The following is a 12,767-nucleotide window of genomic DNA, read 5'->3' as shown; positions in this document are numbered from 1 at the left end:
CCCTAGTTCAGAATCAACTACTTCACTCTCCAACTTGATAAAAATTTCTATCATATTATGGTGACTCATCACTAGGTTGCCAATGATTCCGTTCTCATCACACAGTACCCAGTCGAGGATGGCCTGTTCTCTAGTTGGTTCCTCAACATATTGGTCAGAAAACCATCCCGTCTACACTCCAGGAATTCCTCCTAATTTGATTCGCCCAATCTATATGCAGATTAAAATCACCCCAATTACCGAAAATCCTTTCTCGCATGCATCTCTAATTTCCTGTTTAATGCCATCCTCAACATCACTATTACAATTTGGAGTCTATATACGATGTCCACTAACATTTTTTACCCCTTGGTGTTTCTCAGCTCTACCCTTACAGATTCCACATTGCCAGAGTTAATATCCTTTTTTACTATTGTGTTAATTTCCTCTTTAACCAGCAATGCAACCCCTGCCTTTTCTACTCCTGGATATTCAGTTCCCATCCCTGGTCATCCTGCAACCATGTCTTTGTTTTAATTATGTTTGGTTAGGCTGCAGTTTATGAAACCAGCTAGTTATTCTAAAACAAAAGCAAAACACTGCAGTGCTGGGTAACAAATAAAAATAGAAAATGCTGCAAATACTCAGCAAGTCAGGCAGCAACTGTGGAGAGAAAAACAGAGTTGGCAGGCACTATGCTCCTGCCATGTCACGCCCTGGTGAATTGCGGGAGGCCCAAAATCGATGGCTACTGGTGGTGGTGGTGGGTGGGGTGGGGGGGTGGGGGGGGGGGGGGGGGGAGCGAGAGAGAGAGAGAGAGATCTCAGAGGCATTAGAGCCCCCAGGTGGTCCCCCCTGCACCTGGACACCCTTGGCACCACCAGCCTGGCAACCTGTCAGTGCCACCCCGGCAACCTGGTCATTCCAACCTAACACTGCCAGGCTGCCAAGCTGGCAGTCGAAGGTGCCCAGGTTCCCGGTTGACATGGACAAGGGTCAGGGCCTGTGGGCTCCCTGATCTCTGAGGAGCCAGTCCTGCTGGCAAGTTCGCCTCTCCAGTGCTGGAAAAATCTCAAAGTGTGGCCTTGACGGGAGAAACTCCCAAAGGCTAAAAAAAACTTGGGCTGCAACTTGGCATTGCAGTTGTCGTGAAACACCTTGCCAAACATGTCCAAGATCGCACTATTTTCAGGTGAATTTTACCCAACATTTCAGGTCAATGACTTTCATCAAAATATTGACTAAATTGCTGACTATTTCCAGCATTTTCTGGCTAATATTATTGTTATGCTGGACAGCTAAGCTTCAATGTTGCATTTAAAAAAGGCCACAATTTAGTTGGAGCCATGTTTTAATTTTATTTTGTAACTTTTAGAATAATTTAATGCATATGTGGTTACATCAAGTTTGGATTTCACAAATAAATTAAGTACTTTCATTTAAATAAAGTAGGACATGTTCGAAGTCAGTTCACAGCAGCTAAGTGTGAGTTCATTCAATATGGCTAATTTATTGAATGAACAACTGAACTCCAATTTCAAATGCCAGTCATGAGTTTACCAGTCAAAAAAGCTACAAGTTGTAATTTTCTGTAGTATTTATTTCAATTTTAGCCTAGATGATCCATACCTAGATTTTGGGGATGCTCATACATTAATAATTAAAAGAAGGATTAAAACAAAGGAATGATAACAATGTTGACACATTAGAAACCCATTTTTACTGATGTACCCTTTTAACTGTACTCCCCAGGGATGATTGCATGATGTGATCTATGAATGTAATATTGACCATCAGTCACCCACCTCATACATTGTCTCTGGGTTTAATTGAATTTATAAAGCGTAAACACTGTTGGTTAAAACTGAACACATATTTAGTAATCCACAAAGAAATCTGAAATTGCAATAGATAACAAATCCCCTTCTTCGATAAGGACAAAAGAGAACAAATGACTCAAATAGTCTAGAAATATTCATTCATAAATAGGCTGTCTGAGGGTATCAATGCAATGAATGGCATTTTTGAGATTTCCGAAAACGTTTGAAAATTCACGAAAGCAGATGCAAAATCAACTCCAAACAGGAACATAATCAGCATTTCATACTGGAAGTTGAAAATAATTTAAATGAAATAATAGTTGTAGAGACACATTAGGCACCTGATAAGTTCATGGCCAACTCACTTCACCTTTTTTCTTCTTTCCTGAGCACAGGAATTCCGAAAACTTCCAAATTTGTCTGGCTCAAAAAGGGCTTTCACTGCCTGAAAATAAACTCCAAAGGCCTATTTACCAGCCAACGAAAACATAAATTTAAAAGGCCAACGTCAATCTTGAGAACAACATTTGAACATGACAATAGTCTGCACGATAACTCGACTTAAAACATTACATAACATATTTAATATTTCATCTTGTTTCACATCTGTAACAAAGACTGAATAACCTACCAAGTGTTGCAGCAAGAAGTCGATGCACGATGATATCAGCATAACGGCGAATGGGTGAAGTGAAGTGAGTGTAGAGAGGCACATTGAGTGCATAATGGTGGAATAATGCTTCATCATAATGGACTCCAGTACAGTAGTACAGAGCCATCTGGAAGGAGATTGAATACACTTATGCAGAGGTTGTCATCATTACATGTAAAACAAACAACAAAACTTGTGATTGCACCTCAGAAACTATGTGAGAGCAGAGTGGGGCGGAGAGCTGTGACACTGGGGTGGTGTGGAGCTGTGACACTGGGGTGGGGTGGAGAGCTGAGAGAGCAGGGTGGGATGGAGAGCTGTGAGACTGGGGTGGGATGGAGAGCTGTGACTGGGGTGGGGTGGAGAGCTGTGAGACTGGGGTGAGGTGGAGAGCTGAGAGACTGGGGTGGGGTGGAAAGCTGCGAGAGCAGGGTGGGGTGGAGAGCTGTGAGACTGGGGTGGGATGGAGAGCTGTGAGACTGGGGTGGGATGGAGAGCTGTGAGACTGGGGTGGGATGGAGAGCTGAGAGACTGGGGTGCGGGTGGAGAGCTGCGAGACTGGGGTGCGGGTGGAAAGCTGTGAGACTGGGGTGGGGTGGAGAGCTGTGAGACTGGGGTGCGGGTGGAGAGCTGAGAGACTGCGGTGGAGTGGAGAGCTGTGAGAGCAGGGTGCGGGTGGAGAGCTGAGAGAGCAGGGTGCGGGTGGAGAGCTGAGAGAGCAGGGTGCGGGTGGAGAGCTGAGAGAGCAGGGTGCGGGTGGAGAGCTGAGCGAGCAGGGTGTGGGTGGAGGGCTGTGAGAGTGGGGTGGGGTGGAGGGCTGTGAGACTGGGGTGGGGTGGAGGGCTGTGAGAGTGGGGTGGGGTGGAGGGCTGTGAGACTGGGATGGGGTGGAGAGCTGTGAGACTGGGGTGGGGTGGAGAGCTGTGAGAGTGGGGTGGGGTGGAGAGCTGTGCGACCGGGGTGGGGTGGAGAGCTGTGAGACTGGGGTGAGGCGGAGAGCTGTGAGACTGGGGTGGAGTGGAGAGCAGTGACACTGGGGTGGGGTGGAGAGCTGAGAGAGCAGGGTGGGGTGGAGAGGTATGAGACTGGGGTGGGGTGGAGAGCGGTGAGATTGGGGTGAGGCGGAGAGCTGTGAGACTGGGGTGGAGTGGAGAGCTGTGAGACTGGGGTGGGATGGAGAGCTGAGTCTGGGGTGGGATGGAGAGCTGTGAGACTGGGGTGGGATGGAGAGCTGAGAGACTGGGGTGGGATGGAGAGCTGAGAGACTGGGGTGGGATGGAGAGCTGAGAGACTGGGGTGGGGTGGAGAGCTGTGAGAGTGGGGTGGGGTGGAGAGCGGTGAGACTGGGGTGAGGTGGAGAGCTGAGAGACTGGGGTGGGGTGGAGAGCTGTGAGACTGGGGTGGGATGGAGAGCTGTGAGAGTGGGGTGGGGTGGAGAGCTGTGAGATTGGGGTGAGGCGGAGAGCTGTGAGACTGGGGTGAGGTGGAGAGCTGAGAGACTGGGGTGCGGGTGGAGAGCTGTGAGACTGGGGTGTGGTGGAGAGCTGTGAGAGTGGGTGGGGTGGAGAGCGGTGAGACTGTGGTGAGGTGGAGAGCTGTGAGACAGGGGTGGGGTGCAGAGCTGAGAGACTGGGGTGGGGTGGAAAGCTGAGAGACTGTGGTGGGGTGGACGGCTGTGAGACTGGGGTGGGGTGGAGAGCTGTGAGACTGGGGTGGGATGGAGAGCTGAGAGACTGGGTGGGGTGGAGAGCTGTGAGACTGGGGTGGGGTGGAGAGCTGTGCGTCCGGGGTGGGGTGGAGAGCTGTGAGACTGGGGTGGGATGGAGAGGTGTGAGACTGGGGTGGGGTGGAGAGCTGTGAGATTGGGGTGGGGCGGAGAGCTGAGAGAGCAGGGTGGGGTGGAGAGCTGTGAGACTGGGGTGGGGCGGAGAGCTGAGAGAGCAGGGTGGGGTGGAGAGCTGAGAGAGCAGGGTGGGGTGCAGAGCTGAGAGACTGGGATGGGGTGGAGAGCTGAGAGACTGGGGTGCGGGTGGAGAGCCGAGAGACTGGGGTGGGGCGGAGAGCTGAGAGAGCAGGGTGGGGTGGAGAGCTGAGAGACTGGGGTGGTGGAGAGCTGAGAGAGCAGGGAGGGGTGGAGAGATGTGAGACTGGGGTGGGGTGGAGAGCTGTGAGACTGGGGTGCGGGTGGAGAGCTGTGAGAGCAGGGTGGGGTGCAGAGCTGAGAGACTGGGGTGGGGTGGAGAGCTGAGAGACTGGGGTGTGGGTGGAGAGCCGAGAGACTGGGGTGGGGCGGAGAGCTGAGAGAGCAGGGTGGGGTGGAGAGCTGAGAGACTGGGTGGTGGAGAGCTGAGAGAGCAGGGAGGGGTGGAGCGCTATGAGGTTGGGGTGTGGGGGGAGAGCTGTGAGTCTGGGGTGGGGTGGAGAGCTGAGAGACTGGGGTGCGGAGGGAGAGCTGTGAGACTGGGGTGGGATGGAGAGCTGAGAGACTGGGGTGCGGGGGGAGAGCTGTGAGACTGGGGTGGGATGGAGAGCTGAGAGACTGGGGTAGGGCGGAGAGCGGTGAGACTGGGGTGCGGGGGGAGAGCTGAGAGACTGGGGTGGGATGGAGAGCAGAGAGACTGGAGCGGGTAGAGAGCTGTGAGACTGGGGTGGGATGGAGAGCTGAGAGACTGGGGTGGGGTGGAGAGCGGTGAGTCTGGGGTGCGGGTGGAGAGCTGAGATAGCAGGGTGCGGGTGCAGAGCTGTGAGACTGGGGTGGGGTGGAGAGCTGTGAGACTGGGGTGGGGTGGAGAGCTGAGAGACTGGGGTGCGGGTGGAAAGCTGTGAGACTGGGGTGGGGTGGAGAGCTGTGAGACTGGGGTGCGGGTGGAGAGCTGAGAGACTGCGGTGGAGTGGAGAGCTGTGAGAGCAGGGTGCGGGTGGAGAGCTGAGAGAGCAGGGTGCGGGTGGAGAGCTGAGAGAGCAGGGTGCGGGTGGAGAGCTGAGAGAGCAGGGTGCGGGTGGAGAGCTGAGCGAGCAGGGTGTGGGTGGAGGGCTGTGAGAGTGGGGTGGGGTGGAGGGCTGTGAGACTGGGGTGGGGTGGAGGGCTGTGAGAGTGGGGTGGGGTGGAGGGCTGTGAGACTGGGATGGGGTGGAGAGCTGTGAGACTGGGGTGGGGTGGAGAGCTGTGAGAGTGGGGTGGGGTGGAGAGCTGTGCGACCGGGGTGGGGTGGAGAGCTGTGAGACTGGGGTGAGGCGGAGAGCTGTGAGACTGGGGTGGAGTGGAGAGCAGTGACACTGGGGTGGGGTGGAGAGCTGAGAGAGCAGGGTGGGGTGGAGAGGTATGAGACTGGGGTGGGGTGGAGAGCGGTGAGATTGGGGTGAGGCGGAGAGCTGTGAGACTGGGGTGGAGTGGAGAGCTGTGAGACTGGGGTGGGATGGAGAGCTGAGAGTCTGGGGTGGGATGGAGAGCTGTGAGACTGGGGTGGGATGGAGAGCTGAGAGACTGGGGTGGGATGGAGAGCTGAGAGACTGGGGTGGGATGGAGAGCTGAGAGACTGGGGTGGGGTGGAGAGCTGTGAGAGTGGGGTGGGGTGGAGAGCGGTGAGACTGGGGTGAGGTGGAGAGCTGAGAGACTGGGGTGGGGTGGAGAGCTGAGAGACTGGGGTGTGGGTGGAGAGCCGAGAGACTGGGGTGGGGCGGAGAGCTGAGAGAGCAGGGTGGGGTGGAGAGCTGAGAGACTGGGGTGGTGGAGAGCTGAGAGAGCAGGGAGGGGTGGAGCGCTATGAGGTTGGGGTGTGGGGGGAGAGCTGTGAGTCTGGGGTGGGGTGGAGAGCTCTGAGACTGGGGTGGGGTGACGAGCTGAGAGAGCAGGGTGGGGTGGAGAGCTGAGAGACTGGGGTGGGGGGGGAGAGCTGTGAGACTGGGGTGAGGTGGAGAGCTGAAAGAGCAGGGTGGGGTGGAGAGCTGAGAGACTGGGGTGGGGTGGAGAGATGAGAGACTGGAATGCGGGGGGAGAGCTGTGAGACTGGGGTGAGGTGGAGAGCTGAGATAGCAGGGTGGGGTGGAGAGCTGTGAGACTGGGGTGGGGTGGAGAGCTGAGAGACTGGGGTGCGGGTGGAAAGCTGTGAGACTGGGGTGGGGTGGAGAGCTGTGAGACTGGGGTGCGGGTGGAGAGCTGAGAGACTGCGGTGGAGTGGAGAGCTGTGAGAGCAGGGTGCGGGTGGAGAGCTGAGAGAGCAGGGTGCGGGTGGAGAGCTGAGAGAGCAGGGTGCGGGTGGAGAGCTGAGAGAGCAGGGTGCGGGTGGAGAGCTGAGCGAGCAGGGTGTGGGTGGAGGGCTGTGAGAGTGGGGTGGGGTGGAGGGCTGTGAGACTGGGGTGGGGTGGAGGGCTGTGAGAGTGGGGTGGGGTGGAGGGCTGTGAGACTGGGATGGGGTGGAGAGCTGTGAGACTGGGGTGGGGTGGAGAGCTGTGAGAGTGGGGTGGGGTGGAGAGCTGTGCGACCGGGGTGGGGTGGAGAGCTGTGAGACTGGGGTGAGGCGGAGAGCTGTGAGACTGGGGTGGAGTGGAGAGCAGTGACACTGGGGTGGGGTGGAGAGCTGAGAGAGCAGGGTGGGGTGGAGAGGTATGAGACTGGGGTGGGGTGGAGAGCGGTGAGATTGGGGTGAGGCGGAGAGCTGTGAGACTGGGGTGGAGTGGAGAGCTGTGAGACTGGGGTGGGATGGAGAGCTGAGTCTGGGGTGGGATGGAGAGCTGTGAGACTGGGGTGGGATGGAGAGCTGAGAGACTGGGGTGGGATGGAGAGCTGAGAGACTGGGGTGGGATGGAGAGCTGAGAGACTGGGGTGGGGTGGAGAGCTGTGAGAGTGGGGTGGGGTGGAGAGCGGTGAGACTGGGGTGAGGTGGAGAGCTGAGAGACTGGGGTGGGGTGGAGAGCTGTGAGACTGGGGTGGGATGGAGAGCTGTGAGAGTGGGGTGGGGTGGAGAGCTGTGAGATTGGGGTGAGGCGGAGAGCTGTGAGACTGGGGTGAGGTGGAGAGCTGAGAGACTGGGGTGCGGGTGGAGAGCTGTGAGACTGGGGTGTGGTGGAGAGCTGTGAGAGTGGGTGGGGTGGAGAGCGGTGAGACTGTGGTGAGGTGGAGAGCTGTGAGACAGGGGTGGGGTGCAGAGCTGAGAGACTGGGGTGGGGTGGAAAGCTGAGAGACTGTGGTGGGGTGGACGGCTGTGAGACTGGGGTGGGGTGGAGAGCTGTGAGACTGGGGTGGGATGGAGAGCTGAGAGACTGGGTGGGGTGGAGAGCTGTGAGACTGGGGTGGGGTGGAGAGCTGTGCGACCGGGGTGGGGTGGAGAGCTGTGAGACTGGGGTGGGATGGAGAGGTGTGAGACTGGGGTGGGGTGGAGAGCTGTGAGATTGGGGTGGGGCGGAGAGCTGAGAGAGCAGGGTGGGGTGGAGAGCTGTGAGACTGGGGTGGGGCGGAGAGCTGAGAGAGCAGGGTGGGGTGGAGAGCTGAGAGAGCAGGGTGGGGTGCAGAGCTGAGAGACTGGGATGGGGTGGAGAGCTGAGAGACTGGGGTGCGGGTGGAGAGCCGAGAGACTGGGGTGGGGCAGAGAGCTGAGAGAGCAGGGTGGGGTGGAGAGCTGAGAGACTGGGGTGGTGGAGAGCTGAGAGAGCAGGGAGGGGTGGAGAGATGTGAGACTGGGGTGGGGTGGAGAGCTGTGAGACTGGGGTGCGGGTGGAGAGCTGTGAGAGCAGGGTGGGGTGCAGAGCTGAGAGACTGGGGTGGGGTGGAGAGCTGAGAGACTGGGGTGTGGGTGGAGAGCCGAGAGACTGGGGTGGGGCGGAGAGCTGAGAGAGCAGGGTGGGGTGGAGAGCTGAGAGACTGGGTGGTGGAGAGCTGAGAGAGCAGGGAGGGGTGGAGCGCTATGAGGTTGGGGTGTGGGGGGAGAGCTGTGAGTCTGGGGTGGGGTGGAGAGCTCTGAGACTGGGGTGGGGTGACGAGCTGAGAGAGCAGGGTGGGGTGGAGAGCTGAGAGACTGGGGTGGGGGGGAGAGCTGTGAGACTGGGGTGAGGTGGAGAGCTGAAAGAGCAGGGTGGGGTGGAGAGCTGAGAGACTGGGGTGGGGTGGAGAGATGAGAGACTGGAATGCGGGGGGAGAGCTGTGAGACTGGGGTGAGGTGGAGAGCTGAGATAGCAGGGTGGGGTGGAGAGCTGAGAGACTGGGGTGGGGTGGAGAGCTGAGAGACTGGGGTGCGGGGGGAGAGCTGTGAGACTGAAGTGGGGTAACGAGCTGAGAGAGCAGGGTGGGGTGGAGAGCTGAGAGACTGGGGTGGGGGGAGAGCCGTGAGACTGGGGTGAGATGGAGAGCTGAGAGACTGGGGTGCGGGGGCAGACTGTGAGACTCGGGTGAGGTGGAGAGCGGTGAGGCTGGGGTGGGGTGGAGAGCTGTGAGACTGGGGTGGGGTGGAGAGCTGTGAGACTGGGGTGGGGTGGAGAGCTGTGAGACTGGGGTGGGATGGAGAGCTGTGAGACTGGGGTGGGATGGAGAGCTGTGAGACTGGGGTGGGGTGGAGAGCTGTGAGACTGGGGTGGGATGGAGAGCTGTGAGACTGGGGTGGGATGGAGAGCTGTGAGACTGGGGAGACTGTAGTTTAGTCGGGCAGCATGGTCGGCACGGGCTTGGAGGGCCGAAGGGCCTGTTCCTGTGCTGTACATTTCTTTGTTCTTTGTTCTTTGTTCTTTGGGGTGGGGTGGAGAGCTGTGAGTCTGGGGTGTGGTGGAGAGCTGTGAGACTGGGGTGGGGTGGAGAGCTGAGAGTCTGGGGTGGGGTGGAGAGCTGTGAGACTGGGGTGGGATGGAGAGCTGTGAGACTGGGGTGGGATGGAGAGCTGTGAGACTGGGGTGGGATGGAGAGCTGTGAGACTGGGGTGGGATGGAGAGCTGTGAGACTAGTGTGGGGTGGAGAGCTGTGAGACGGGTGGGGTGGAGAGCTGAGAGTCTGGGGTGGGATGGAGAGCTGTGAGACTGGGGTGGGGTGGAGAGCTGTGAGACTGGGGTGGGATGGAGAGCTGTGAGACTGGGGTGGGATGGAGAGCTGTGAGACTGGGGTGGGATGGAGAGCTGTGAGTCTGGGGTGTGGTGGAGAGCTGTGAGACTGGGGTGGGGTGGAGAGCTGAGAGTCTGGGGTGGGATGGAGAGCTGTGAGACTGGGGTGGGGTGGAGAGCTGAGAGTCTGGGGTGGCGTGCAGAGCCGTATGACTGGGGTGGGATGGAGAGCTGTGAGACGGGTAGGGTGGAGAGCTGTGAGATGGGGTGGGATGGAGAGCTGTGAGACTGGGGTGGGATGGAGAGCTGTGAGACTGGGGTGGGATGGAGAGCTGTGAGACTGGTGTGGGATGGAGAGCTGAGAGCAGGGTGGGGTGGAGAGCTGAGAGAGCAGGGTGGGGTGAAGAGCTGTGAGACTGGGGTGGGATGGAGAGCTGTGAGACTGGGGTGGGATGGAGAGCTGTGAGACTGGGGTGGGGTGGAGAGCTGTGAGTCTGGGGTGTGGTGGAGAGCTGTGAGACTGGGGTGGGGTGGAGAGCTGAGAGTCTGGGGTGGGGTGGAGAGCTGTGAGACTGGGGTGGAATGGAGAGCTGTGAGACTGGGGTGGGATGGAGAGCTGAGAGTCTGGGGTGGCGTGCAGAGCCGTATGACTGGGGTGGGATGGAGAGCTGTGAGACTGGGGTAGGGTGGAGAGCTGTGAGACTGGGGTGGGATGGAGAGCTGTGAGACTGGGGTGGGATGGAGAGCTGTGAGACTGGGGTGGGATGGAGAGCTGTGAGACTGGGGTGGGATGGAGAGCTGTGTGACTGGGGTGGGATGGAGAGCTGTGAGACTGGGGTGGGATGGAGAGCTGTGTGACTGGGGTGGGATGGAGAGCTGAGAGTCTGGGGTGGGGTGGAGAGCTGTGAGACTGGGGTGGAATGGAGAGCTGTGAGACTGGGGTGGGATGGAGAGCTGAGAGTCTGGGGTGGCGTGCAGAGCCGTATGACTGGGGTGGGATGGAGAGCTGTGAGACTGGGGTAGGGTGGAGAGCTGTGAGACTGGGGTGGGATGGAGAGCTGTGAGACTGGGGTGGGATGGAGAGCTGTGTGACTGGGGTGGGATGGAGAGCTGAGAGCAGGGTGGGGTGGAGAGCTGAGAGAGCAGGGTGGGGTGGAAAGCTGTGAGACTGGGGTGGGATGGAGAGCTGTGAGTCTGGGGTGGGATGGAGGGGGGAAAGCTGAGTCAGCAGGGTGGGGTGGAGAGCTGTGAGACTGGGGTGGGATCACAACTGCACATCTAAATACTTCTTAACTGACACGAGGATCTCTGCCTCCACCACCCTGTCAGGCAGCGAGACCCACACTCCCACCACCCCCTGGGTAAAATTGTTCTCTTTCACATTCCCTCAAAACCTCCTGCCCCTTGTCTTAAATCTAAGTCCCCTGGACATTGATCCCTCCACCAAGGGAAATGTTTCTTCCTATGTACTCTATCAATGCCCCTCATAATTTTATACATCTCAATGATGTCCCTCCCCCAGTATCCACTGCACTAAGGAATACAATCGGTCTATCCAATCTCTCTTCATAACTAAATTTCTCCAGCTTAGGCAACATCCTGTTAAGTCTCCTCTGCCCCCTTTCCGGTGCTATCACGTCCCTCCTGTAATGTAGTTTGCACAACTGCACACAATATTCTAGCTGTGGGGCAGCACGGTGGCGCAGTGGTAGCACTGCAGTCTCACGGCGCCGAGGTCCCGGTGCGATCCCGGCTCTGGGTCACTGTCTGTGAGGAGTTTGCACATTCTCCCCATGTTTGCGTGGGTTTCGCCCCCACAACCCAAAGATGTGCAGGGTAGGTGGATTGAACATGCTAAACTGCCTCTTAATTGGAACAAATGAATTGGGTACTCTAAATTTATTTTAAAAATATATTCTGGCTGTGGCCCAACCAATGGTTTATACAGTTTCAGCACAACCTTCCTGCTCTTAAACTCTGTGCCTTGGCTAATAAAGGCAAGCATACCATGTGCCTTCTTAACCACTGTATCCACCTGTTCTGCCACCTTAAGGGACACCAAGGTCCCTCTGGTCCTCAGTGCTTCCCAGGGTCCTGCCATTTATCTTGTATTCCTTTGCTTTGTTTGCCCTGCCCAAGTCCATCACCTCACACTTCTCTGGACTGAATTCCATTGACAACTGACCAGCCCGTATATATTCTCCTGTAATCTCGGCTATCGTCCTCACTATTTACCACCCCACCAATTTCTGCATCATCAGCAAGCTTACTGATCAACCCTCCTACATTTGTGTCTAAATCATTTATATAAACCACAAACAGCAAGGGCCCCAACACTGATCCCTGCGGGACCCCACTGGATACAGGCTTCCAGTCAAAAAAACACCCCTCGACCATCACCCTCTACTTCCTGCCAATCATACAATCCTGGATCCAATAAGCCAAAATTCCTTGGATCCCTTGGGCTCTTACCTTCGCTATTAATCTCGTATGTGGGACCTTATCAACAGCCTTGCTGAAGTCCAAGTAGCCTACGTCAAATACATTGCCCTCATCTGCACACCTGGTCACCTCCTTGAAAAATTCAATCAAGTTGGTCAGACATGACCTCCCCTTAACAAAACCATGCTGACTGTTCTTGATTAAGCCCTGCCTTTCCAAATGCAGATTATTTCTGTCTTTCAGAATTGCCTCCAATAGTACCCCACCACTGGGTTTAGACTGACTGGCCTGACGTTTCCTGGATTACTCCTTCCTCCCTTCTTGAATAATGGCACCAGATTGGCTATCCTCCAGTCCCTCTCCTGTGGTCAGAGAGGAATTGAAAATAATTGCCAGTGCCCCTGCTACTTCCTTCCCTTGTCTCACTCAACATGGGAAATATTTCATCTGGCCCTGGATATTTGTCTACTTTTAAGCCTGCCAGACCACTCAGAACCTCCTCTCTGTCTATATTAATCTCTTTAATTTTATTTTGGTCCTTCTCCCTAATTTCTACACCCATATTGCCCCTCTCACAAGTGAACACTGGCACAAAGTATTCATTTAGAACCCTATCTACATCCAGCGGCTCCACAGACAAATTACCACTGCGGTCCTCAATGGGTCCTATTTTTTTCTAGTTATCCTTTTCCCCAACAACTTAGGATTTTCTTTTATTTTACCTGCCAGTATCCTTTCATGTCCCCTTTTTGCTCTCCTAATTTCCTTTTTAAGTTCTCTCTTTCACATTCTATACCCCTCTAGGGCTTCTGCTGTTTCGAGCATAAGCCTATCTGCCATAAGCCTCCCCTTTT

The 12,767-nt window shown here is 56.3% G+C and overlaps 1 protein-coding gene across 3 annotated transcripts in view; it reads right to left on the bottom strand.

Moving 5' to 3' along the window:
- The window catches only part of dis3l2 (DIS3 like 3'-5' exoribonuclease 2), a 426,581-nt gene that overhangs the window by 30,749 nt on the left and 383,065 nt on the right, over positions 1–12,767 (bottom strand). For all 3 annotated transcript variants that reach the window (XM_072474282.1, XM_072474283.1, XM_072474285.1), the window contains one exon: positions 2,431–2,578. In XM_072474282.1, the coding sequence (XP_072330383.1) occupies positions 2,431–2,578 (148 nt within the window). The remainder of the gene's footprint in view (positions 1–2,430; positions 2,579–12,767) is intronic.

This window comes from Scyliorhinus torazame, chromosome 14, assembly GCF_047496885.1.
Source record: "Scyliorhinus torazame isolate Kashiwa2021f chromosome 14, sScyTor2.1, whole genome shotgun sequence".
Lineage (NCBI taxonomy): Eukaryota > Metazoa > Chordata > Chondrichthyes > Carcharhiniformes > Scyliorhinidae > Scyliorhinus > Scyliorhinus torazame.
The sequence above is the reverse complement of the archived record's forward strand: the minus strand, read 5'-3'. Positions and strand labels throughout refer to the sequence as shown.